The sequence below is a fragment of the Bufo bufo genome, chromosome 5 (genome assembly GCF_905171765.1).
Source record: "Bufo bufo chromosome 5, aBufBuf1.1, whole genome shotgun sequence".
Taxonomy (NCBI): domain Eukaryota; kingdom Metazoa; phylum Chordata; class Amphibia; order Anura; family Bufonidae; genus Bufo; species Bufo bufo.
In genome coordinates, this window is record NC_053393.1 from 281,309,643 (window position 1) to 281,332,897 (window position 23,255).

Below are 23,255 nucleotides of genomic sequence, written 5' to 3' on the forward strand. Positions count from 1 at the left end.
CACCCTGCTGCCTCTATACCGCCATGACCAACTTAACTCGCACCTAATGTGTCCTTCTCCCATACCATGTAGATTGTAAGCCCTCACGGGCAGGGCCCTCTCTCCTTCTGTACCAGTTTGTAACTTGTCTTGTTTATGATTAGTGCAATTGTCTGTATTATGTATGTGCATCGCTTATCATATGTACAGCGCTATGGAATGAATGGCGCTTTAATAATAAATAATAATAATACTGGTGTTTGGCCAGAAGAGGTCTTATTTACAGGTAACATTTGGTTGTTTTATAGGGATCTATGTTTATGCAAAATCTCCATTGTATTCAATGAATTTGAGCATCTATAGCAGCCATTTGATCGTACTGTTTTACCTTTATTGGAACAAATCCTGCTTTAAAGGGGTTCTGCAGTTTGTTTAAACTGATGATCAACAGTTTGAAAAGGCAGCGGCGCTCCAGGAGCGCAGCGGCCTTCTCACTGTTTACCATAGGCCGAGTGACATCATTACTAGTATCAATTGCCTGGGGGGGGGGGCAAAGCTCCATTCAAGGGAACAGAGCTTAGCCCGCCCAGGCCATGGATACTAGTCGTGATGTCACTGGGTCTATGGTAAATAAAGAGAAGGCCGCGGCACTACTGCCAGCGCCGCTGCCTTCTCAAACAGCTGATCGGCAGGGGTCCCGCCGATCAGATGCTGATGATCTATCCAGAGGTTAGATCATTAGTTTAAGCCGACTGCAGAACCCCTTTAAGCTTAATTTTGACTGGAGCAACTTAAGTCCACCCACATCAGTCTTTTTCTAGTTGCCCATTGTCACGGTGTGGTTCACCGTGACATATGTTACCTGTATTCTGTTTTGCCTGTGTCCTGCCTTGCCTGACATCTCGGGGGTTCTGCTATGTTCTTGCTTTTCCTTGCCATGTATTTCTAGTTTTGTTTTCCCTGGATCTCTATTCTATGGTGGGGTGTACCTAGCCTTGTTCCAGGATTTTTACCTTCCGTAAGAGGGTGTCAGCATGTTCTGCCTGTCCGTTTGGCGTTCATGTCGTCCTCCGGAGGGGGAAGGTAATGTCACGGTGCAGTTCACCACGACGTTCCTTGCCTGACGTCTCGGGAGTTCCCTGCGAGATCCCCGACATGTTACACCAATAGCTAGGGAGGCAACATATTTAGTACTCCAGAGTTCTCCAAAGTCACTGATGCATCATCAAATGGGTGAAGGTCACAGAAGAATACACTGACGAGCAAAAGGGTAACAATATCTTGAACTTTTGACTTTCAGGCTCCATATCTCACCATCCACTATAGCTTGGAAAGTGAGACTACCATCATTTTATAGACAATCATCTTGGCTATTTCCTACATAAATTTGACTAGCAACTGTGTAGCATATGATTAGTTTTGCAGATTCTTGTCATGTAATGCATTGTTATTATTTTGCTCATAAAATTCAAAATTTTAATTTATTTTGTTAATCCACCTTTGGCTTTCAACACTGCCTGAATGCTTCTGGGCATGCTCTTGATCAGATTGAAGTATGTCTCGACCGAAATCTGTTCCCAGGTCTCTTATACACATTCCCAATATTTGTGCATACTGACCGACTCACTTGGGTATGAATACAGCTTTTTCCTAAACTCTACCCACAAGTGTTCTGTTGGGTTGAGGTCTGGGGACTGCTGGGGCCCTCTACTTCTTTGTCATTGAGCCATTTCTTCGCCAAACTCAACATGTGCTTCAGGGTGTTGTCCTGCTGGAACACTGTCATCCTTTTTCTTACCTGTAGTATTGAGTGTTCGAAGTAACTCTTCTTGTGGGATACTCGCATATAGCTCAGCATTGAGACCACTATCTATTCTGGTCAAGTATCCAATGCCTTTAGCTGTGAAACAGGCTTCCTCCACCGAACTTGACAGTTCCATCAATTTCTTGATCCGTTAACCCCCTTTTCCCTTGTTTCTTCCAGACCCATTTGCACCCATCAGAGCCCAGTCTATTGACTTTAGTCTCACCGCTCCAAATCAACCGCTTCCAATATTTTACTGTCCACTGTTAGTACTCTTTTGTAAACTCAAGCCGATGCTTCTTATGACAATATTGAAGTCGAGGCTTTATGGACGTCTGTGATCTCACTATTACGAAGAATCCGAGCCACCTCTGCTGCTGTTTTTGTGCCACCAAAACTGATAGAGAAAGATTGTTCCACCACCAGGAGCAAATAGACCTTTGTGATGGGCCAACTTGTTGACTGATATTTTGCCTGGACATCCACCTCTTTGCTCTGAAATGGGTGGACTTCATTTTTTATATTCTTCCAACTGCCTTGACGCTCGCATAATGCAGTTTGGCAATTTTCTTGGCAGAGATACCATTATCTATGAGCTGAATAATGCTGTTTCTCTTCTCTTGGGTAATCCTCTTTACGGCTGCTCCTGGATTTGAACCAGTGACTGTTCGCTTGGGAATCAACCTAAAAACACACTGAGCTATTAGGTTATATTTTGTAGTATACAAGAAGAGAAAGATTGTTCCACCACCAGGAGCAAAACATGACAAGAATCTGCATAACTAATCATATGCTAAATAGTTGCAAGTCCAATTTACAGTGAGGTCAATAAATATTGGGACATTGGCACAATTCTAAAATTTTTGTCTCTATACACCACCACAATGGATTTGAAATTAAACGAACAAGATGTGCTTTAAGTGCAGACACTCAGCTTTAATTTGAGGGCATTTATATCCAAATCAGGTGAACGGTGTAGGAATTACAACAGTTTGCATATGTGCCCCCCACTTGTTAAGTGACCAAAAGTAATGGGACATAATAATAATAAATCAAACTTTCACTTTTTAATACTTGGTTGCAAATACTTTGCAGTCAATTACAGCCTGAAGTCTGGAATGCATAGACATCACCAGACGCTGGGTTTCATCCCTGGTGATGCTCTGCCAGGACTCTACTGCAACTGTCTTTAGTTCCTGCTTGTTCTTGGGGCATTTTCCCTTCAGTTTTTTTTCTTCAGCAAGTGAAATGAATGCACAATCAGATTCGGGTCAGGTGATTGACTTGGCCATTGCATAACATTCCACTAATTTCCCTAAAAAAAAAAACTCTTTGGTTGCTTTTGCAGTATGGTTTGGGTCATTGTCAATCTGCATTGTCAAGCGCCGTCCAATGAGTTCTGAAGCATTTGGCTGAATATGAGCAGATAATATTGCCTGAAACACTTCAGAATTCATCCTGCTGCTTTAGTCAGCAGTCACCACATCAATAAATACAAGAGAACCAGTTCCATTGGCAGCCATGCCCACGCCATGACACAACCACCACCATGCTTCACTGATGAGGTGGTATGCTTAGGATCATGAGCAGTTCCTTTCCTTGTCCATACTCTTCTCTTCCCATCACTCTGGTACAAGTTGATCTTGGTCTCATCTGTCCATAGGATGTTGTTCCAGAACTGTGAAGGCTTTTTTAGATTTTAGATGTCGTTTGGCAAACTCTAATCTGGCCTTCCTGTTTTTGAGGCTCACCAATGGTTTACATCTTGTGGTGAACCCTCTGTATTCACTCTGGTGAAGTCTTCTCTTGATTGTTGACTTTGACAGATACAATGGGATTCTCTTTCCTCACAAACTGAAAAAGAGACTTGGGCCTCATGCACACAAATGTATTTTCTTTCAGTGTCCGTTCAGTTTTTTTTGCGGACCGTATGCGGAACCATTCATTTCAATGGGTCCGCAAAAAAAACAAAACGGAAGGTACTCCATGTTCTTTCGGTTGGTCTATATTTCTGTTCCGCAAAAAAATGATGTCCTGTTATTGTACACATTACGGACATACACCTACCTCCTGGAGAGTTCTTGATCTGGCCAACTGTTGTGAAGGGTGTTTTCTTCACCAGGGAAAGAATTCTTCGGTCATCCACCACAGTTGTTTTCTGTGGTTTTCTGAGTCTTCTGGTGTTGCTGAGCTCACCGGTGCGTTCCTTCTTTTTAAGACTGTTCCAAACAGTTCACCTAATGTTTTTGCTATCTCTGATGGGTTTGTTTAGTTTTTTTCAGCCTAATGATAGCTTGCTTCACTGATAGTGACAGCTCTTTGGATCTCATCTTGAGAGTTGACAGCAACAGATTCCAAATGCAAATAGCACACTTGAAATGAACTCTGGACCTTTTATTTGCTCATTGTAATTGGGATAATGAGGGAATAACACACACCTGGCAATGGAACAGCTGAGAAGCCAATTGTCCCATTACTTTTGGTTCCGTAAAACAAGTGGAAGGCATATATGCAAACTGTTGTAATTCCTACACCGTTCACCTGATTTGGATGTAAATACCCTCAAATTAAAGCGGACAGTCTGCAGTTAAAGCACACCTTGATCATTTAATTTCAAATCCATTGTGGTGGTGTATAGAGCCAAAAATGTTAGAATTGTGTCGATGTCCCAATATTTATGGACCTGACTGTATGTATGAGAGAGCCAAGATGATTGTCTATAAAATGATGGTAGTCTCACGTTCGAAGCTGCAGTGGATGGTGACATATGGAGTCTGAAAGTTAACACACATGCTTTGAGACGTGTTATGTAAACTAAATGCGTTAAGCAAACACTTTCAATTGCTTTTCAATGGCTTTTGTTTCAAGATAACGCAATGAGGTAAGAAATTTGAGTTAAGAGTTTGTGTGTTAACCCTGCTACATCTGTATATTGAGTAACTGCTTGGAGAGCACAAAGTACACTTCCCAATAACTTTAAAGGCCAGTTTTCGGATACATAGAATTTTCCCACTAGTTCCATAGTTTCTGCCAGTCTGATCTTAAGGCGGCTTGTTTCTACAACAAAGGTTTTATGTCCAGTAAGGTCCTGTAGCAGGAACTACCACCACATCACAGCATCCTCCCTCTGTTAATTGCAGTGTCACTTTTGCACTTGGTCTGGCTGAGGAGGCAACAGGTTCCTGCACAATGATGGTGGCGGACACTGGATTGCTGAATTCCAAGTCCTCAGCCACCTCTTTGTCACATTCAATACTTTATCCCCTACCCATATGTTTATGCGCAGTTCAGTTATTCTTTCTTCAGTGGGATGTAGTGGCAGAAAATAAAATAATAGTTGCTGCCTGCCACCTCCTGCCAATGTATTGAAGGTCAGGTACTTCAGGGGAATTATGTTTTTTGCATCCACGGACCATCAGGTCCTTTAACTGCATAAGAGTGGGTAGCAAGTAGAAAGTAAATCTCTAGTACAGAAAAAAGATAATAATGCAAGCATTATATATGGACCAAGCCCTCACTCTGATGTAATAAAATCTTAGATACTTAGTCAAAATATTTTGTTCAAAACACATCTGTGCCTGCCTACCAAGCGCCAAGGTGGTCTCAGGTCAGGCGGGTCCTACACTAAACCTACCTAAGCCATTGGGCTTCTATGTTCATTTGCGCAGACACCGCACATATGGTGTGCTGCTCCTAGTCACCTCCATGTGCATCAAGCAACCGCTGGGAGGAGGAGCAAGCACACCTATATGTACCACCTAATCAAGGCGGTCTATTAGATAGGAAGGGCAAAAGTGCAAGGGAATGCTACTCCCAAGATAAAATAGGAGCGCATTCACACTTGACCTGAGACCACCTTGGCGCTTGGTAGGTGGGCACAGATGTGTTTTGATCAAAATATTTTGGCTAAGTGTCTAATATTTTATTACATCAGAGTGACTGCTTGGTCCATATATAATGCTTGCATCTATATTATTAAGTGCATTATTATCTTTTTTCTTTTTTTTTTTTTCAGAAATGTGGCCAGGGACATCCGCACATGTATCTATCATATTGTGCAGGATGTTTTATCTTAGTTTTTTTCTGTAAATCTCTAGTACCCAGTATGTGCCCCTCAACACTGTAACCACAACACATGCAGGAGTCTTCCTCCCCATTTGTGGATGACTAGTTTTTCAAATTAATTTTCCACAGTTCTAGCCATCAGTACTTGGGTACTGCATGGAACTACAGAACAGCTGGCCAGATTCACAGATGTGAAAGTAGCCATAGCAACCTGCAATCAAGCAGTAGTTAAGGTCCCGGTTCCCAAAAATGAATATATTGCATAACAAAAATATAATTGAAGTGACACAGCGAAAAAAAATTATGCAAAGGAAAAAAAGGAAGAAGGTGCACGCCTCCAGGTAGATGGAATCCATATCCTCACCAAACGAACAGAAAGAATAAAAACTCGGATTTACTTTGGAGTGCTGCCTTCTTTGTTTGTTATATAACAACTAGCGCGAGCATCGGACGTCACTGGGCTCAGCGCATGCCCAGTGACAACGATGAAGCTCCTGCCCTCAGTCTCCAGCAAATCGCACTGGCGCAGCCCTCAGTGGGTACTGCGTCTGCGCGAGACTTCGCTCGGCCGTCAGGGAGGGGGAGGAGAGGGATGAGACGCTGTGGGCGGTTAGGGATTCTGGAGGAAGGCATTTTGGGCACTGTAAGAGGGGCGTTACTGGGCACACAAAGGGGAACATAACGCCCCTCTGGGCACCTTCAGGGTTAATTTGCATAATAATAAAAGTCGTTTTTCTGCAAAACTACTGGACGGATTACAATATAGAACAGCACAGCCGATTCAAGGTAAGCTGTGGAGCATGGCTGGTTTAAAATCAGAATTTGTGTTATGAGATTTCACAGTAGATGTGTAGACTGTATAGAAGGTCTTAGCCGCTCCTGATTTACCACACAATCCACTACTTGCAGGCTAGTTATTACCTTTAGCTTTGATTCATAGTTCCTGGAAAATGAAAAAATATATATCTTTTAGTTTGAGGACTAACAGCAGGAGGCAGAGACTAGTGTTGAGCGAACTTGTGTTTTAAGTTCGGCGTCTAAAGTTCGGGTTATCGAAAGAATCAAGTTAGGGATTCTAAATTCCGTTATGGTCCATGGTAGCGGAATCCATAACGTGATTCTTCGAGAACCCGAACTTTAGACGCTGAACTTATAACACAAGTTCGCTCAACACTAGCAGAGACGCAATGATGAGAAAAACCTCTTGAAACCAAATTCTGGTAATGTAGGGCTTTTTGTATTTATTGAAATGTGGTTTAGGGAAAAGTACAATTGTACACTTTATTTAAATAAATAATTCTTAGTACATACATTTTAACTCCTAGGGGATATGGAAGAACTTATTTTAGCTGCACCTCTGCTCACACATGTACTGGTGATGGCAGCGCCATGGTGACACGAGCTGGACTACCCTGCCAAGACATGGAGTTTGTACAGTTTCATCCGACAGGTATGGTATCTGTTTATACCTCTAATATTGTACATACCCTATTTTTCGCCCTATAAGACGCATCGGCCCATAAGACGCACCTAGGTTTTTGAGGGGGAAAATAAGAGAAAAAAAATGTTTAACCAAAAGGTGTGCTTTTGGTGGGTTTCTACTAATGGCGGTCTTTGCTTGACACTATTATGGGGGATCTGTGGATGATGCACTGTTATGGGGTGGGGGATTTGTGGATGGCACTGTTATGGGGAGGATCTGTGGATGGCACTGTTGTGGGGGAGCTGTGGATGGCATTTATGATGGGGGGATCTGTGGATGACATTATGATGGTGGGGGGGATCTGTGGATGACATTATGATGGTGGGGGGGATCTGTGGATGGCAATATGATGGTGGGGGATCTGTGGATGGCATTATGATGGTGGATGGCATTATGATGGTGGGGGGATCTGTGGATGGCATTATGATGGTGGGGGGGATCTGTGAATGGCATTATGATGGGGGGGGGGGGATCTGTGGATGGCACTGTTATGAGGTGGTGGATCTGTGGATGACACTGCTATATGTGTCATCCACAGATCCCCCCCATAACAGTCCCCCCATCATAATGCCATCCACAGATCCCCCCACCATCATAATGCCATCCACAGATCCCCCCCCACCATCATAATGCCATCCACAGATCCACCCCACCATCATAATGCCATCCACAGATCCACCCCACCATCATAATGCCATCCACAGATCCCCTCCCCCACAATCATAATGCCATCCACAGATCCCCCCCCCATCATTATCCCATTCACAGATTCCTAGGGAGGGACTGTAGTAGGCGGGGAGAGCGTCAGGCACTGTACTCTGGCCCCGCCACTCAGTATGTACTGTATTATACGTAGATTTAATCATCAGATCTAAACTGAATAATAATGCGCTCCCCATGTGTACCGTACTTACTGGTACATGTCACGCTCCTGTAGTAAGCGCTAGCAGGCAGGCCGGGCGGCCGTAACTCACTGAGGTCACGTGCCTGTTCCGCCTTCTTCATTCATAAAGTAGGCGGAGCAGGCATGTGATCTCAGTGCTAGCTGCTAGTGCTTACTACAGGAGCGTGACATGTACCGATAAGTACAGTACACATAAGGAGCAGGGGGAGCGCATCATTATTCAGTTTAGATCTGATGATTAACTCTACGTATAATACAGTACATACTGAGCGGTGGGGGGGGGGGGGGGGGGGGGGGGGGGGGTAGTGCGTCTTATGGGGCGAAAAATACGGTACTACTTGTGAAAAAATAGTTTTTTAGGATTAGGCCTCATGCACACGACAGTATTTTTTCACGGTCCGCAAAACGGGGTTCCGTTGTTCCGTGAACTGTTTCCGTTTTTTGTTTCCGTGTGTCTTCCTTGATTTTTGGAGGATCACCAGACATGAAAAGTGAAAAAAATAATCTAAGTCAAGTTTGCCTTGAAAATGATAGGAAAATAACGGACACGGATCACAGACGCGGATGACAATCTTGTGTGCCTCTGTGTTTTTTCACAGACTAATTGACTTTAATGGGTCCACGAACTATTGTCCATGAAAAAAAAAGGACAGGTCTTATTTTTGGGACGGACTGGAAACACGGATCACGGACGCGGATGACAAATGGTGCATTTTCCGAGTTTTCAACGGACCCATTAAAAGTCAATGGGTCCGCAGAAAATCACGGAAAACGGAACTACGGACACGGAACACAACAACGGTCGTGTGCATGAGGCCTTACTAGAACGCCTTTTTAACACTGTTGTTTTTGCATCCAAGTTTAGGTGGCAATTTGTTTGCATTTAATCTCTTACTAGCTATAAATGCTAAAATTATATCTTTGCTTCAGAAATATATAAACTATATGCAGTAAGCTCCTTTTTGTTGCAAAAGATTTGGAGCTCTGTATTCCTATAAAGATGTAGTTTGTTGGCCACTTTCTGGTTACCTTTGACTGATGTGTTTGTTAGATGATTATATTTCACTTATTAATACGGTATATTGTTGTAATTCTGCACCATTTCCTATATTTCATGAGGTATGCCCACTTGTTTGCCAAGTCTTTTGTGCTGTCCACACAGAGGTTCTGTCCATAAGATGACTGCTGATGGAGGGTCATGTGACCAGGTAAATCACCTCCATGTGATGTCTCATCCATTCACAGGGCTCCAGACTAAAAAAAAAATATCAAGTAGCCATTGGCTCCCAACCTGAAAAATTTAGGAGCCAAATTTAACATTTTTAGTCGCCAAACTTAAAATACATATAATTACGGTATAATAATAATAAAAAAAACACGTCTTACCTAGGGTTGTCACGATACGAAAATCTTGACTCTATTTCGATACCATAAAAAAGTATTGCGATACTCGATACCATGTGGAAAAAATAAAACCCCAAAAAAGCCACGTACATTCCAGATTTTATGGAACGTCTGGACCATAATAGAACAGTCCTAACCTAATTTTTGTCGGGACTAGGTGACAAAAAAAATGGCAAATTGCAAGGTCTTTGTTTTTTTTCCCTGTTACAGCGTTCACCGCATAAAAGATATTTTAATAGTTCGCACTTTTTCGGGCGTGGCGATATGTAATTTTTTTTTATTGTTTATATATTTTATATGTAAAATTGAGCAAGGGGGTGATTTAAAGGGGTTATCCCATCATAATGATCACTGTTAAATCAGTTAATGATTTGACAGTGATCATTTTTGTAAATATACTTGATTAACAAATTCCCACCGTTTAGGAGAAAATTCATCCCCACTTACCTTATTGTTGTGACTCAGTCTCCAATGGTTACGGCCACCGCTCTTCTCCAGAATCCCGATGGTCGCGCTTGCTCAGAAGACTTCTTCTTTTCTCCCGGCTGGGCTGCTCGCTGTCCTGAACCCGCACGCTGCCGCGCATGCACGACGGTGACTTCTTCCCGGTCAGAATAGTACAGAGCTGCAAACGCGCACGCCGTCTCTGTACTATACTGGTCACATGGCGCATGCGCGGCAGCGTGCACGTTCAGTCCAGCGCGCGTCCCGGCCAGGAGAAGACTTCAATCAAGATGAAGCCCGCCCCCAGCCAGAATCCAGGAAGTGAACAGCTGCTGGTGGCAGCTGGTAAGTATGAAAAGGGGAAGTGGGATAACCCCTTTAACTTAATATTTTGGTGTGTTTTTTTTCTTCTTCTTTTACTTTTTATTTCCCCCCTTAAGGGCTAGAACCTGGGATCTTTCATCACTTGTCCTATTCACCCTAAGGGCTGTTTCACACGAGCGGATGCCGTGAGTGACATCCGCTGCGTGAATGACAGCCAAGACCCGATGTGGACAGCAGAAGCACGAAGCATTAACATGACTGATAAGAGGCTGGGTGCCGGGTATGGGATATGGCTGTTGTAACGTTACATTACCCTACTTCGTGAGATTTCCCTACCTCGTCACTTCCGGTCGCACCGGAAATAACGTGAGGAGGTGTGCTGGAGTTCTGCCGATCTGCGCAGGTGCAAAACATCGGTTTAGGGAAATCTCACAGCGGAGTTCAGCTGGACACCGGGACACTGCGCATACGCCGGAGAGCCTCACCGGCCTTAGGGTAGGGAAAAATTACGGGCCAGTGCGCAAGCACGGCTAACTACAGAACATAGTAAATAGATTTTTCAACTTGCAGTAAGCACTATAAGAGAACAATCAAGAACCAGCTCATATGAGAATAGCTCCAGCAAAGGGTTAGCAGCGCTTGCGCAATGGCCAGTTATACTGCCCTCTGCGCTTGCACACTGGCCCGTAATTTTTCCCTTCCCTAAGGCTGGTGAGGCTCTCCGGCACATGCGCAGTGTCCCGTTGTCCAGCTGAACTCCGCTGTGAGATTTCCCTAAACCGTTGTTTTGCACCTGTGCAGATCAGCACAACTCCGGCACACCACCTCACGTCATTTCCGGTGTGATCGGAAGTGACGAGGTAGGGAAATCTCACGAAGTAGGTTAATGTAACGTTACACCGGCACCCGCAGCGCAGCCTGCGTTTGTATTAAGTAGGGGTGGGCGATATAGACGATATAGGCGATATGCGATATAAATTTGTGCCACGATATGGATTTTGAGCATATCGCCTATATCGCCAGACCGCGATATGATCCTGAGCCAGCACAGTGGAGAAGGAGAGTCCCTCCCTCCCCACTGTGCGCGGCTGCCGCTGACCACCAATGAGAACAGAGGAGGAGGGGAGGGACTGACTGTAAATAATTGAGTTTTCACGATCTCAGTGAGCGCGTGAAAACTCAAATCCGATGGTATATTCTAACCCCCAGGCGTTCCCATGGTGACAGAGACGCTTGCCTGGGGGTTAGAACATACAGGGCCACGCCGCTGACAGTAGAACATTTAAAAACTAATCAGTAACTTTAACTTTATTAGGCCTCTTTCACACTTGCGTTGTTGGGATCCGGCATGCACTTCCGTTGCCGGAGGTGCCTGCCGGATCCGTAACAACGCAAGTGTACTGAAAGCATTTGAAGACGGAACCCCCCCTTTCAATGGGCATTGATCCCGGATCCGGCCTTGCGGCAAGTCTTCAGGATTTTTGGCCGGAGCAAAAAGCGCAGCATGCTGCGGTATTTTCTCCGGCCAAAAAACGTTCCGTACCGGAACTGAAGACATCCTGATGCATCCTGAACGGATTACTCTCCATTCAGAATGCATTAGGATAATCCTGATCAGTATTCTTCCGGCATAGAGTCCCGACGACGGAACTCTATGCCGGAAGACAATAACGCAAGTGTGAAAGAGCCCTTAGGGCTCTTTCACACTTGCGTTATTGTCTTCCGGCATAGAGTTCCGTCGTCGGGACTCTATGCCGGAAGAATACTGATCAGGATTATCCTAATGCATTCTGAATGGAGAGTAATCCGTTCAGGATGCATCAGGATGTCTTCAGTTCCGGTACGGAACGTTTTTTGGCCGGAGAAAATACCGCAGCATGCTGCGCTTTTTGCTCCGGCCAAAAATCCTGAAGACTTGCCGCAAGGCCGGATCCGGGATCAATGCCCATTGAAAGGCATTGATCCGGATCCGGCCTTAAGCTAAACGTCGTTTCGGCGCATTGCCGGACCCGACGTTTAGCTTTTTCTGAATAGTTACCATGGCTACCGGGACGCTAAAGTCCTGACAGCCATGGTAAGTGTAGCGGGGAGCAGGGGAGCAGCATACTTACCGTCCGTGCGGCTCCCCGGGCGCTCCAGAGTGACGTCAGGGCGCCCCAAGCGCATGGATCACGTGATCACATGGATCACGTCATCCATGCGCATGGGGCGCTCTGACGTCATTCTGGAGCGCCCGGGGAGCCGCACGGACTGTAAGTATACTGCTCCCCCGCTCCCCGCTCCTACTATGGCAACCAGGACTTTAATAGCGTCCTGGGTGCCATAGTAACACTGAAAGCATTTGGAAGACGGTTCCGTCTTCAAATGCTTTCAGTACACTTGCGTTGTTACGGATCCGGCAGGCACCTCCGGCAACGGAAGTGCATGCCGGATCCCAACAACGCAAGTGTGAAAGAGGCCTTAATTGGTGATCTCTTTACTGTATACCTTACTAGGTCTTAGCTCCGGTAACTAGTGATGTCCGGTTCATGAACGAATCGTTCATTTGAATCGATTCAGTTCAGTGAACCGGAGGAGTCGATTCACTTGAATGATCCGATCTGTTTGAAACGGCTCTCAGTCCCAGCACACAGACACTGCAGACAGAGACGCTCAGCTCACCACCTCACGCTGGCAGCAGGAGCCTGAGGGAGGGACTGGGGAGGAGTCAGTAATATGATCTTAGAGTGGAAGAGCTGCTTCTGCCAGCCCCACCCCTCCCCGCCCACCAACCAATCACCGACCAGAGCTGAGGGGGCGAGGCCAGCACAGCACACTAGCAGCTCTGACTCGAGTCCTCGGAGTAGTGCAGGGTCAGGGAGTCTAAATGAATCGAACGAGTCACAAGAATCTAAAGATCCGACTCAGTCAGTGACTCATTCGATTCATTGAGTTAAAAGAGCCGAGAGTCAGACTGTAGAACAGGTTACACTGAGGCTGTCGGCTCTTGTTGCAGCAGTGATAAGGAGCAGAGAGATAAGAGAAGGGACAGATGACACAGAGTTTAGATTACAGGATGAATTAAATTAACCCTTTAGAATCAAATTGGCTTCTCAGGAGATATATATGTTAAAGGCATATATAGGCAGTACTACTGAATGAGATGCCTTTAACATATATATCTCCTGAGAAGCCAATTTGATTTGTGGGATCTGTGGATGGCACCGTTTAGGGGAGGGGGGGATCTGTGGATGGCACCGTTTAGGGGAGGGGGGGGGGGGGGGGATCTGTGGATGGCACAGTTTAGGGGAGGGGGGGGGGATCTGTGGATGGCACAGTTTAGGGGAGGGGGGGGGATCTGTGGATGGCACCGTTTAGGGGAGGGGGGGGGATCTGTGGATGGCACCGTTTAGGGGAGGGGGGGGGGATCTGTGGATGGCACCGTTTAGGGGAGGGGGGGTGGATCTGTGGATGGCACCGTTTAGGGGAGGGGGGGTGGATCTGTGGATGGCACCGTTTAGGGGAGGGGGGGTGGATCTGTGGATGGCACCGTTTAGGGGAGGGGGGGTGGATCTGTGGATGGCACCGTTTAGGGGAGGGGGGGTGGATCTGTGGATGGCACCGTTTAGGGGAGGGGGGGTGGATCTGTGGATGGCACCGTTTAGGGGAGGGGGGGTGGATCTGGGGATGGCACCGTTTAGGGGAGGGGGGGTGGATCTGGGGATGGCACCGTTTAGGGGAGGGGGGGTGGATCTGGGGATGGCACCGTTTAGGGGAGGGGGGGTGGATCTGGGGATGGCACCGTTTAGGGGAGGGGGATCAGCTCCCTGCTGCTGTGTGCACAAAGCACAGGGCAGCAGGGAGAGTGTAAAGTCCTATTCACCCTAATAGAGCTCTGTTAGGGTGAATATGACAAGGGTTCTACGTTCTAGCCCTTAAGGAGACTAATCGTTATTAAATAAAAAGTAAAAAAAAGTTTAAACACGCCCCCCCAAATATAGAAAACAATATATTGCAATATATATCGCATATCGCACATGCTTAAAATTATATTGCAATATAGATTTTAGGCCATATCGCCCACCCCTAGTATTAAGCATAAACTATATTCATTGGTGGTGCATTGGCCACAGCCCCTCACCTCCTCCCTGCTATCAGCCCATTGGTGGCAGTGGCACAGGGGGGAGGGACTGCCTCCTTCTCCCCTGTGCTGTTGAGAAGAACATGGCACGCGCTGACAGCAGCGCGTCCCATGTCAGTTCCTCGTGTGTGTGAGAGGCAGAGTAGCGGAGGGTCTAGGCGCAAATGGCGACAAGACTACAAAGTCTTGTCGCCATTTAGCAATTCTAAGTCGCATTGGCGACCATTTTGGTCGCCATCTGGAGCCCTGATTCAGATACTTCGTACCTGCCATCTGTACTTGTTCTGTTGGGAATTTTGTGCAAGTGCAGTGTGTTTGAAGGAGACATCACATGGAGCTGATTTGCCTGGTCACATGATCCTTCATCAGTGGCCAACTTATGAACAGGACCTCTATGTGGACAGCACAGAACATTTGTCCAACAAGGGGGTATACCTTTTGAAATACAGAAACTGCACAGAATATCCACAAAGGGTATATTAGTAAGTAGTGTATAATGATCTTACAAACACGGTAGTCAACAGTAGCCAGAGAGTGGGCAACCCCTTTAAGCATATTTCAGATTCCAATTGCTATTAAATAAGCGAATAGCCCCTATTTTGTCCCTTTAGAGGACCAGGCTATTTTCTGTTTTTTGCAATTTTGTTTTTTCTCTCTGCGTTCCCAGGACCGTAACTTGATTTTTCTATTCGCATAGCCACATGAAGGCTTGTTTTTTTCGGGGCAAGTTGTACTTTCTAACTTTTTTTTATATATATTTTTTTCTTTACTTTTGTTTACTTTTTACGTCACCCCTAGGTGACTATAACAAGGAATCATTAGATTGCCACATGCATGCCCAGTTGACCGCAGCATCTGAGCAGTTAAAGATCTGTGATCAGCCTTGCAAGTGGGCACTTTGTTTAAAGTGATGACTTCTGCCGTATGTCAGAGATTGTTATGGGGTTAAATGCTGACATAGTATCTGCCATTGCTACCTCTTGGGGTAGTGCTCAGTGATATGTAGTATAAAAATATAGAATCTCTAACTATTACATAATGCTGGTCATAGTGTAGATGTTATACTAATAAAACAGTTGTCTATTTTTTTTTTCTTACTTTACCAACTTGCAGGTATTTATGGAGCCGGATGTTTGATTACTGAAGGATGCCGTGGTGAGGGAGGAATTCTTATTAACAGTAAGGGTGAAAGATTCATGGAAAGATATGCTCCTGTAGCTAAGGACCTTGCCTCTCGTGATGTTGTTTCCCGATCTATGACCATTGAGATCCGTGAAGGAAGGTAGGTCTTCCTTTAAATTAAACAATCTACAAAGAACAAAGTTTTTGAACAAATGCTCTTGCAGTAAATGTACTAAAATTTGTAAGAAACATGTTTATTTTGAAGATTTGATATAGCTGCCCATATATCTGCTTTTCGTTAAAAAAAAAAAAAAAAGTGAATAATTCACTGGTTACTAGATCTTCTTCCATTTCAGCCGTGCAAGAGCCAGTTCCGAACAAAGACTATTAGTCGCTCTGAGGCTGTGGTCTTTCAACTGTTGTACTGAGTAGTCCTTTCGTGGGATTCGAATGATGAGATTTTGGAAGCCATCCACTTGCCATTATTAAGTTCCTGTTAACCCCTTACAGGGAATGTTTCACTAATAATGTTTTCTGCCAGTTACAACTGATAGTGACACATTCTTTTTTTTGTAATCAGTTTTTATTTTCTGATTTGCATTTTTTTTAATTTTATTTACTGAACATAATTGTAGGGACTGCCATGTTGTCTGAACTGTTCTTAATAGGAGAGAGATGCTTTACAAAAGATACTATGGGCCATAGACAGAATGGACAGGAGGGACTTCATTGACTTCTGTGGAAGAGTTTTGTAGGCATGCTCTGTGACCTGTGCAGAGGTCAGGAGTGAATAGATAAGCTTTGACAATTACCTTTTGTGAATGGTGGACCCTATGTTATGTATATATAGGTGCTATATCATTGTAAACCTGTCTGTAGTAAGCAGGTAACTGCAGTAAAATCATCTGCACAGATTAAGAAGTAGTGCCTATTAGCCTTAGTGGCCAGTATAAAAACGATTTAAAAAAATGTAATATACTGTCTATAACATGGAAAATTGAAAGTAACATCACCATACATTCTCTAAAAATATGTTTAACCTTATTTTTAAAAAATGGGTAATTTTTTTGATGACACATTCCCCTTAATGATCTGTGTATGTACAGCACAGCGAATAAGGCATTCTTTGATTCCACAATTCATGTATGGTGCAGTGATCAGCCAGGCACAATGCTTTTGCAAGATGCAGGTTATTGCCATGGCAGCCAAAGGCCTTACCTCGGGCCAGGGAGAGGAAATGCATGTGTGTCAACAAAACTAGGAGCTAAATAGCCAATTATTTTAGTCTTCCACTAACATGCACTATTAAAACTATTGTGCTAAAAAAGAATGCAAGGGAGGTGCTATCTAATAACATAGTGGTAGTGATGGCATGTAACTAAATTCTGTTTACTATCGTAATATTGTCATATTTTTATCTTTACTGGTATGTATGCTTTTATTTCGGTTTGGCTAGGGATTAGCTAGGATTGTTTGTGGCCTGCACGACGATGCACACGTCCATATACTGTATGAGACCTGCTTGTCATACTGACACACAGTAATAGTTTCACTACCAGAAAGGACTAGCTATGCATATTGCCGTAATGCACAGTGATGTACACCGAGATACACTCTCCCGTCAGGCCGGGATATGGCTGATTTAACATGCTTTGTGACATTAATTTGGAATGAAGCTAATAACAAAAATTTTAAGCGCCAGAATTTTTGAAAAATTTGCTCATTTCTAGTCATTGCAATGATGATAATGATATCTATATTGTGAGACAGTGACAGGTCTCACACAGGTTAGAGGCAAAGAAGGGGTGAATAGTGTGGTTCACACCCCTATTTCACCACAGGCGAGACCAGCTGGAGGTACTCAGGCTGGCATTAAGCACCTCCCAGGCCCGGAGGCTCTGAGTGTGGTCTCAGCTGGGCAAGGCTGAGGGACCATGAGGCTGGGAGATGGCCTGGATTTGGGGGACGAAGCAACGCCTGGGAGGGTCGCAGGGCCATAGTCAGGTGGACTACTGAGCCCCAATCCCCCACAAGAGACACTGGACTAGAGACAGTGGGTGTACTGTGCTCCGTACAGCCAGGAGGCTGTGGGACATTGGCTGGGAAAGCCGTATTGGTTCACAGGGTGTGAACGGTGACTTAGGTGAGTCAAGAATACTGTGTTTAGTTAGAGCCTGGACTGGCGAGTGTTTATTTTCTTGTTTTGCTTTTGCTGGTGTGCCACAATAAGTGCACTGTTTAGACCTTAAACCTGGTCTCCTGAAGCCATATCTGTATGGATGATCCCCTGAAAGAAAGCTACCCCTCACTCTATATATACAGTACAGACCAAAAGTTTGGACACACCTTCTCATTCAAAGAGTTTTCTTTATTTTCATGACTATGAAGGCATCAAAACTATGAATTAACACATGTGGAATTATATACATAACAAACAAGTGTGAAACAACTGAAAATATGTCATATTCTAGGTTCTTCAAAGTAGCCACCTTTTGCTTTGATTACTTGTTTGCACACTCTTGGCATTCTCTTGATGAGCTTCAAGAGGTAGTCCCCTGAAATGGTCTTCCAACAGTGTTGAAGGAGTTCCCAGAGATGCTTAGCACTTGTTGGCCCTTTTGCCTTCACTCTGCGGTACAGCTCACCCCAAACCATCTCAATTGGGTTCCGGTCCGGTGACTGTGGAGGCCAGGTCATCTGACGCAGCACCCCATCACTCTCCTTCATGGTCAAATAGCCCTTACTTTCAAAGTTTTCCCAATTTTTCGGCTGACTGACTGACCTTCATTTCTTAAAGTAATGATGGCCACTCGTTTTTCTTTACTTAGCTGCTTTTTTCTTGCCATAATACAAATTCTAACAGTCTATTCAGTAGGACTATCAGCTGTGTATCCACCTGACTTCTCCTCAACGCAACTGATGGTCCCAACCCCATTTATAAGGCAAGAAATCCCACTTATTAAACCTGACAGGGCACACCTGTGAAGTGAAAACAATTTCAGGTGACTACCTCTTGAAGCTCCTCAAGAGAATGCCAAGAGTGTGCAAAGCAGTAATCAAAGCAAAAGGTGGCTACTTTGAAGAACCTAGAATATGACATATTTTCAGTTGTTTCACACTCGTTTGTTATGTATAAAATTCCACATGTGTTAATTAATAGTTTTGATGCCTTCAGTGTGAATCTACAATTTTCATAGTCATGAAAATAAAGAAAACTCTTTGAATGAGAAAGTGTGTCCAAACTTTTGGTCTGTACTGTATATATGTATATATCATTTTTTTAAAATAATTTATTTGTCTTGCACTGCTGAACATAAGTATTTGAACACCTGACAAACAGCAAGAATTCTGGTTCTCGAAGACCTGTTACTGTGCCTTTTAAAAAGTTCACCTCTACTCCACTCATTAATCTAACTTAGTAGCACCTCTCTGAGCTCTTTAAAGACACCTGTCCACCCCACAGTCAGTCAGACGCCAACTACTACCATGGGCAAGAATAAAGAGCTGTCAAAAGACACCAGAGACAAAATTGTGGACCTCCACAAGGCTGGAAAGGGCTACGGGGCAATTGCCAAGCAGCTTGGTGAAAATAGATCTACTGTTGGAGCAATTGTTAGAAAATGGAAGACGCTAAAGACGACTGTCAGTCTCCCTCGGACTGGAGGTCCATGTAAAATCTCACCTCGTGGGGTATCACTAAAGATCAGAAAGGTGAGGAATCAGCCCAGAACTACAAGGGAGGAGCTGGTCAATGACGTGAAGAGAGCTGGGACCACAGTTTCAAAGGTCACTGTCAGTAGAACACTACGCCGTCATGGTTTCAAATGATGCATTGCACGAAAGGTTCCCCTGCTCAAGTCATCACATGTCCAGGCCCGTCTGAAGTTTGCCAATGAACATCTGGATGATCCAGAGGAGGCAGGGGAGAAAGTTATGTGGTCAGATGAGACCAATGTAGAACGTTTTGGTCTAAACTTCACTCGTGTCACTACTGTGAAGCATGAGGGTGGTAACAGCATGAGAGATTTTGAAGCATGAGGGTGGTAACATCATGCTTTAGGGGTGCTTTTCTGCGAAGGGACAGGACGACTGCACTGTATTAAGGAGAGGATCAATGGGGTTATTTATTGTGAGATTTTGAGCAAAATCGCAGGGTGTTCAAATACTTCTGTTCCTCAGTGTGTGTGTGTATGTATGTGTGTGTGTATATATATATATATATATATATATATATATATATATATATATATATAGATATAGAGAGAGAGATAGATATAGAGAGAGAGATAGATATAGAGAGAGAGATAGATATAGAGAGAGAGATAGATATAGAGAGAGAGATCGATATAGAGAGAGAGATCGATATAGAGAGAGAGATAGATATAGAGAGAGAGATAGATATAGAGAGAGAGATAGATATAGAGAGAGAGATAGATATAGAGAGAGAGATAGAGATATATATATATATATATAGATTATATTATATATTACTTTTCCTTTCCTCCTGCAGGCTCTTCAGACTGAGGGGGGGGGGGGGGGGGCAGCTTTAGCTGGTCATATCTCTGGTTTGGTTGCAGCTAGAGATATGGACTTTGTATTGTTTGAAAGCTGCCATTCCAACAAACTTTCAAACAATACAAGAATAGCAGCATTATCCTCACTACATGGGAAGCTATCACTGTTAGGAATCAGGATGTAGTGAATGCAGCTGAAAGTGAAAGTTTTACCTGCGATTATTCCCGACTCAATTTCTAACAGTGATGCTTTAAGCTGTTACCAATCAGGAGATATCAGCAGCTAATGCGGCACACACCCCTCCTTCCACTTTGCCCAAGCCCAGTTAAATGCTTTTCCCACAGCCTGAGCTGAGCTCGGGCAAAACAGTTAGGTGGTTAAAGGACAATTGGCTTTAATACTCCAGTCCAGAATGAGGTTTGAATCTGTTTGCTGCCCTTACGTTTGAGTTGCAGAACACTTAGGTTTTAGGTCTCCTGTTATTTTCTTTTTCCCTTTTTTATTTTATAGCTATTTTGCCTCTTGTATGCCATTTTGTGTCTTTTGTGTTTAAGCACTGTAAATTTTAGTGTTCAGTCCTTGTTGCTTTAAATAATCCAGAGCTAGTGGTGGCAGAGTATATTGGGGAGTGATTTATGCTCAATTGACAACCTAAAATCAAAGTTGAGTGTAATATAGAGTGAGTGTAGATTAACGGAGTCGCACACACGTCACCTGCTGAAACATTGTTTATGTAACAATAGGTAATCAATATCAAAGATCAAAGGGGCGGGTGGTTTTCTGAGATGTCTTGCGTCATCTTCTGTACACACATTCAAGTGCCTTCTGCCTACTTTTAGGCTACTTTCACACTAGCGCTGTTTGAATCCGGCGTTCAATTCCGACACTGGAACTGCCCGCCGGATCCGGAAAAACGTGTGAAAATGGATTAAATTTGAATCCTGATCAGGATTTTGATCACAATGAAAAAATGCATTGGAAAAAACGGATCCGCCATTTATGGACTTTAACTTTTTTTTCACATTTTTCGGGTTTAACATGCAAAAGCCGGATCCGGTTTGATGGAACACACGGCGTCAGATCCGGCATTAATGCAAGTCAATGGGAAAAAGGCCGGATCCGGCGTTCAGTCAAAGTGTTCAGGATTTTTGGCCGGAGGTAAAAATACAACATGCTACGGTTTTCTGAAAAGCCTGATCAGTCAAAAAGACTGAACTGAAGACATCCTGATGCATCCTGAACGGATTACTCTCCATTCAGAATGCATTAGGATAAAACTGATCAGTTCTTTTCCGGATTTGAGCCCCTAGGATGGAACTCAGCGCCGGAACAGAAAAACGCTAGTGTGAAAGTACCCTTAGGCACTTAAACACCCTAAAATTCAAATTGCTTTCTACCCTTTGCCTTAGGCCTCTATCAATGGGTATTTTTTTGCAAGTCCCCACATATTACAAACTTGTGGACTCCTTGGAGCAGTAGGACTTAATTACTGGGACCAGCAGTCACCTGAAACATTGCGGAAGGTCCATCTTCTGGCCCATCTTCTGATGCCAAGCCCACATTTCCTAGCTGTCTGCCTCTGGTAAAGCTTTGGAGAACTGGTCTTTGCTACCTGAATACTTGCTACTAATTGGCAGACCTTTGCTGCCTTGCCCTCACTGCCTACTAACCATCAGAGAACATAAACCCCTCCCCCTTTGCCTGCAGGTTTGGGTCCTGCAGAGTGTCTGCTGCTATGTAGGCACTATTTTGAGAAACCAGGAGGTACAGGTGAAACTCTAAAAATTTGAATATCGTGCAAAAGTTCATTTATTTCAGTAATACAACTTAAAAGGAGTTGCATTAATGCAACTTGAAATTATAATATTGTGAAAAGGTTCAATATTCTAGGCTCAGTGTCACTCTAGTCAGCTAATTAATCCATACCCCTTGAGCAAAGGGTACCTGAGATTGTGATTTTGGGGTTTTCATAAGCTGTAAGCCATAATCCTCAAAATTATAACAAAGGCTTGAAATATCTCGCTTTGCATGTAATGAGTCTATCTCATATGTTAGTTTCACCTTTTAAGTTGCATTACTGAAATAAATGAACTTTGCACAAATTTTTCGAGTTTCACCTGTAAGTCAACGGTTGTCTTAATCCCCTCCTGCACATGACTGAACATTTGCTGACCTGGACCTTGTGTCCCTACAGGACTGACACACTTGTGGAATCCAACAGAGGAAACCTGAGGCTCCTCTGTGCAGTAAGTGAACCCGGGCCCTGCTCTCATAATGCTGGCAGGCAAGTGCACATCTATGTTTGCTAACTGGGAATGAGCATAGCTCCATATTTTTATTTTTTTTCCGGACCGCTACTTGAAGGACATTGCAGTTGAGAGCTACGGTAATCAAGCACTGCATGCCAAACCCACAGAACCCTTCAGGGACAGCATATATACTTCCTTCTTTGCTTCCAGGTCAGGGATAATATTCTGAGCCTCGTCAAGGAGAAGGAGCCACTCGTGCTTGAATCCTCCCACCTTGAACATTTCAAGTCTTAGCCTCCGACCCCATTTATAAGAGGTGATCAATTAACCTTTTTGCTGCCTGGGTTATTTGGATATTTTGCAACTCTGGTAGCCAGGATGGTTTTTACTTTTGACATGTACAAATAAAACCTAAATTACAAACTAGAAAATCATTTAAAAAAAAATCATGCTAGACCCTCCCCTTCATACTTTCATGTTGTATTTTGAATATACAGAACTTTTTAAAGCGGAAACTCTGCATACACTTTTTATATGCACACACACCTTCGTGCAACTTATTTTTCATAAAAATTGCAAAAAAGTTGGTATTAGTGGGTAAAAGGGTAACCCAAGCAGACAATTATTTATACCACACATCCCAGAAATAAAATTTTATTATGGGCATTGTTCATACATAACACACACATGCTAAATTTACATGCACATATATCTTCATAGATTAAACAGAATTGGAGAGACAACCTGTTAATTGCATTTGCCTTGTGTAAGAAGGTACAAGGAATCATTGTGGATGATGGGTACATGTCACCGAGGTTCCTGGGCTCAGTGGCGTAAGAGAC

At 43.9% G+C, this 23,255-nt stretch overlaps 1 protein-coding gene across 2 annotated transcripts in view; it reads left to right on the forward strand.

Annotated features, from left to right (window-relative positions):
* The window catches only part of SDHA (succinate dehydrogenase complex flavoprotein subunit A), a 615,692-nt gene that overhangs the window by 234,879 nt on the left and 357,558 nt on the right, over positions 1–23,255 (forward strand). For both annotated transcript variants that reach the window (XM_040431943.1, XM_040431944.1), the window contains 2 exons: positions 7,174–7,298; positions 15,641–15,809. In XM_040431943.1, the coding sequence (XP_040287877.1) occupies positions 7,174–7,298; positions 15,641–15,809 (294 nt within the window). The remainder of the gene's footprint in view (positions 1–7,173; positions 7,299–15,640; positions 15,810–23,255) is intronic.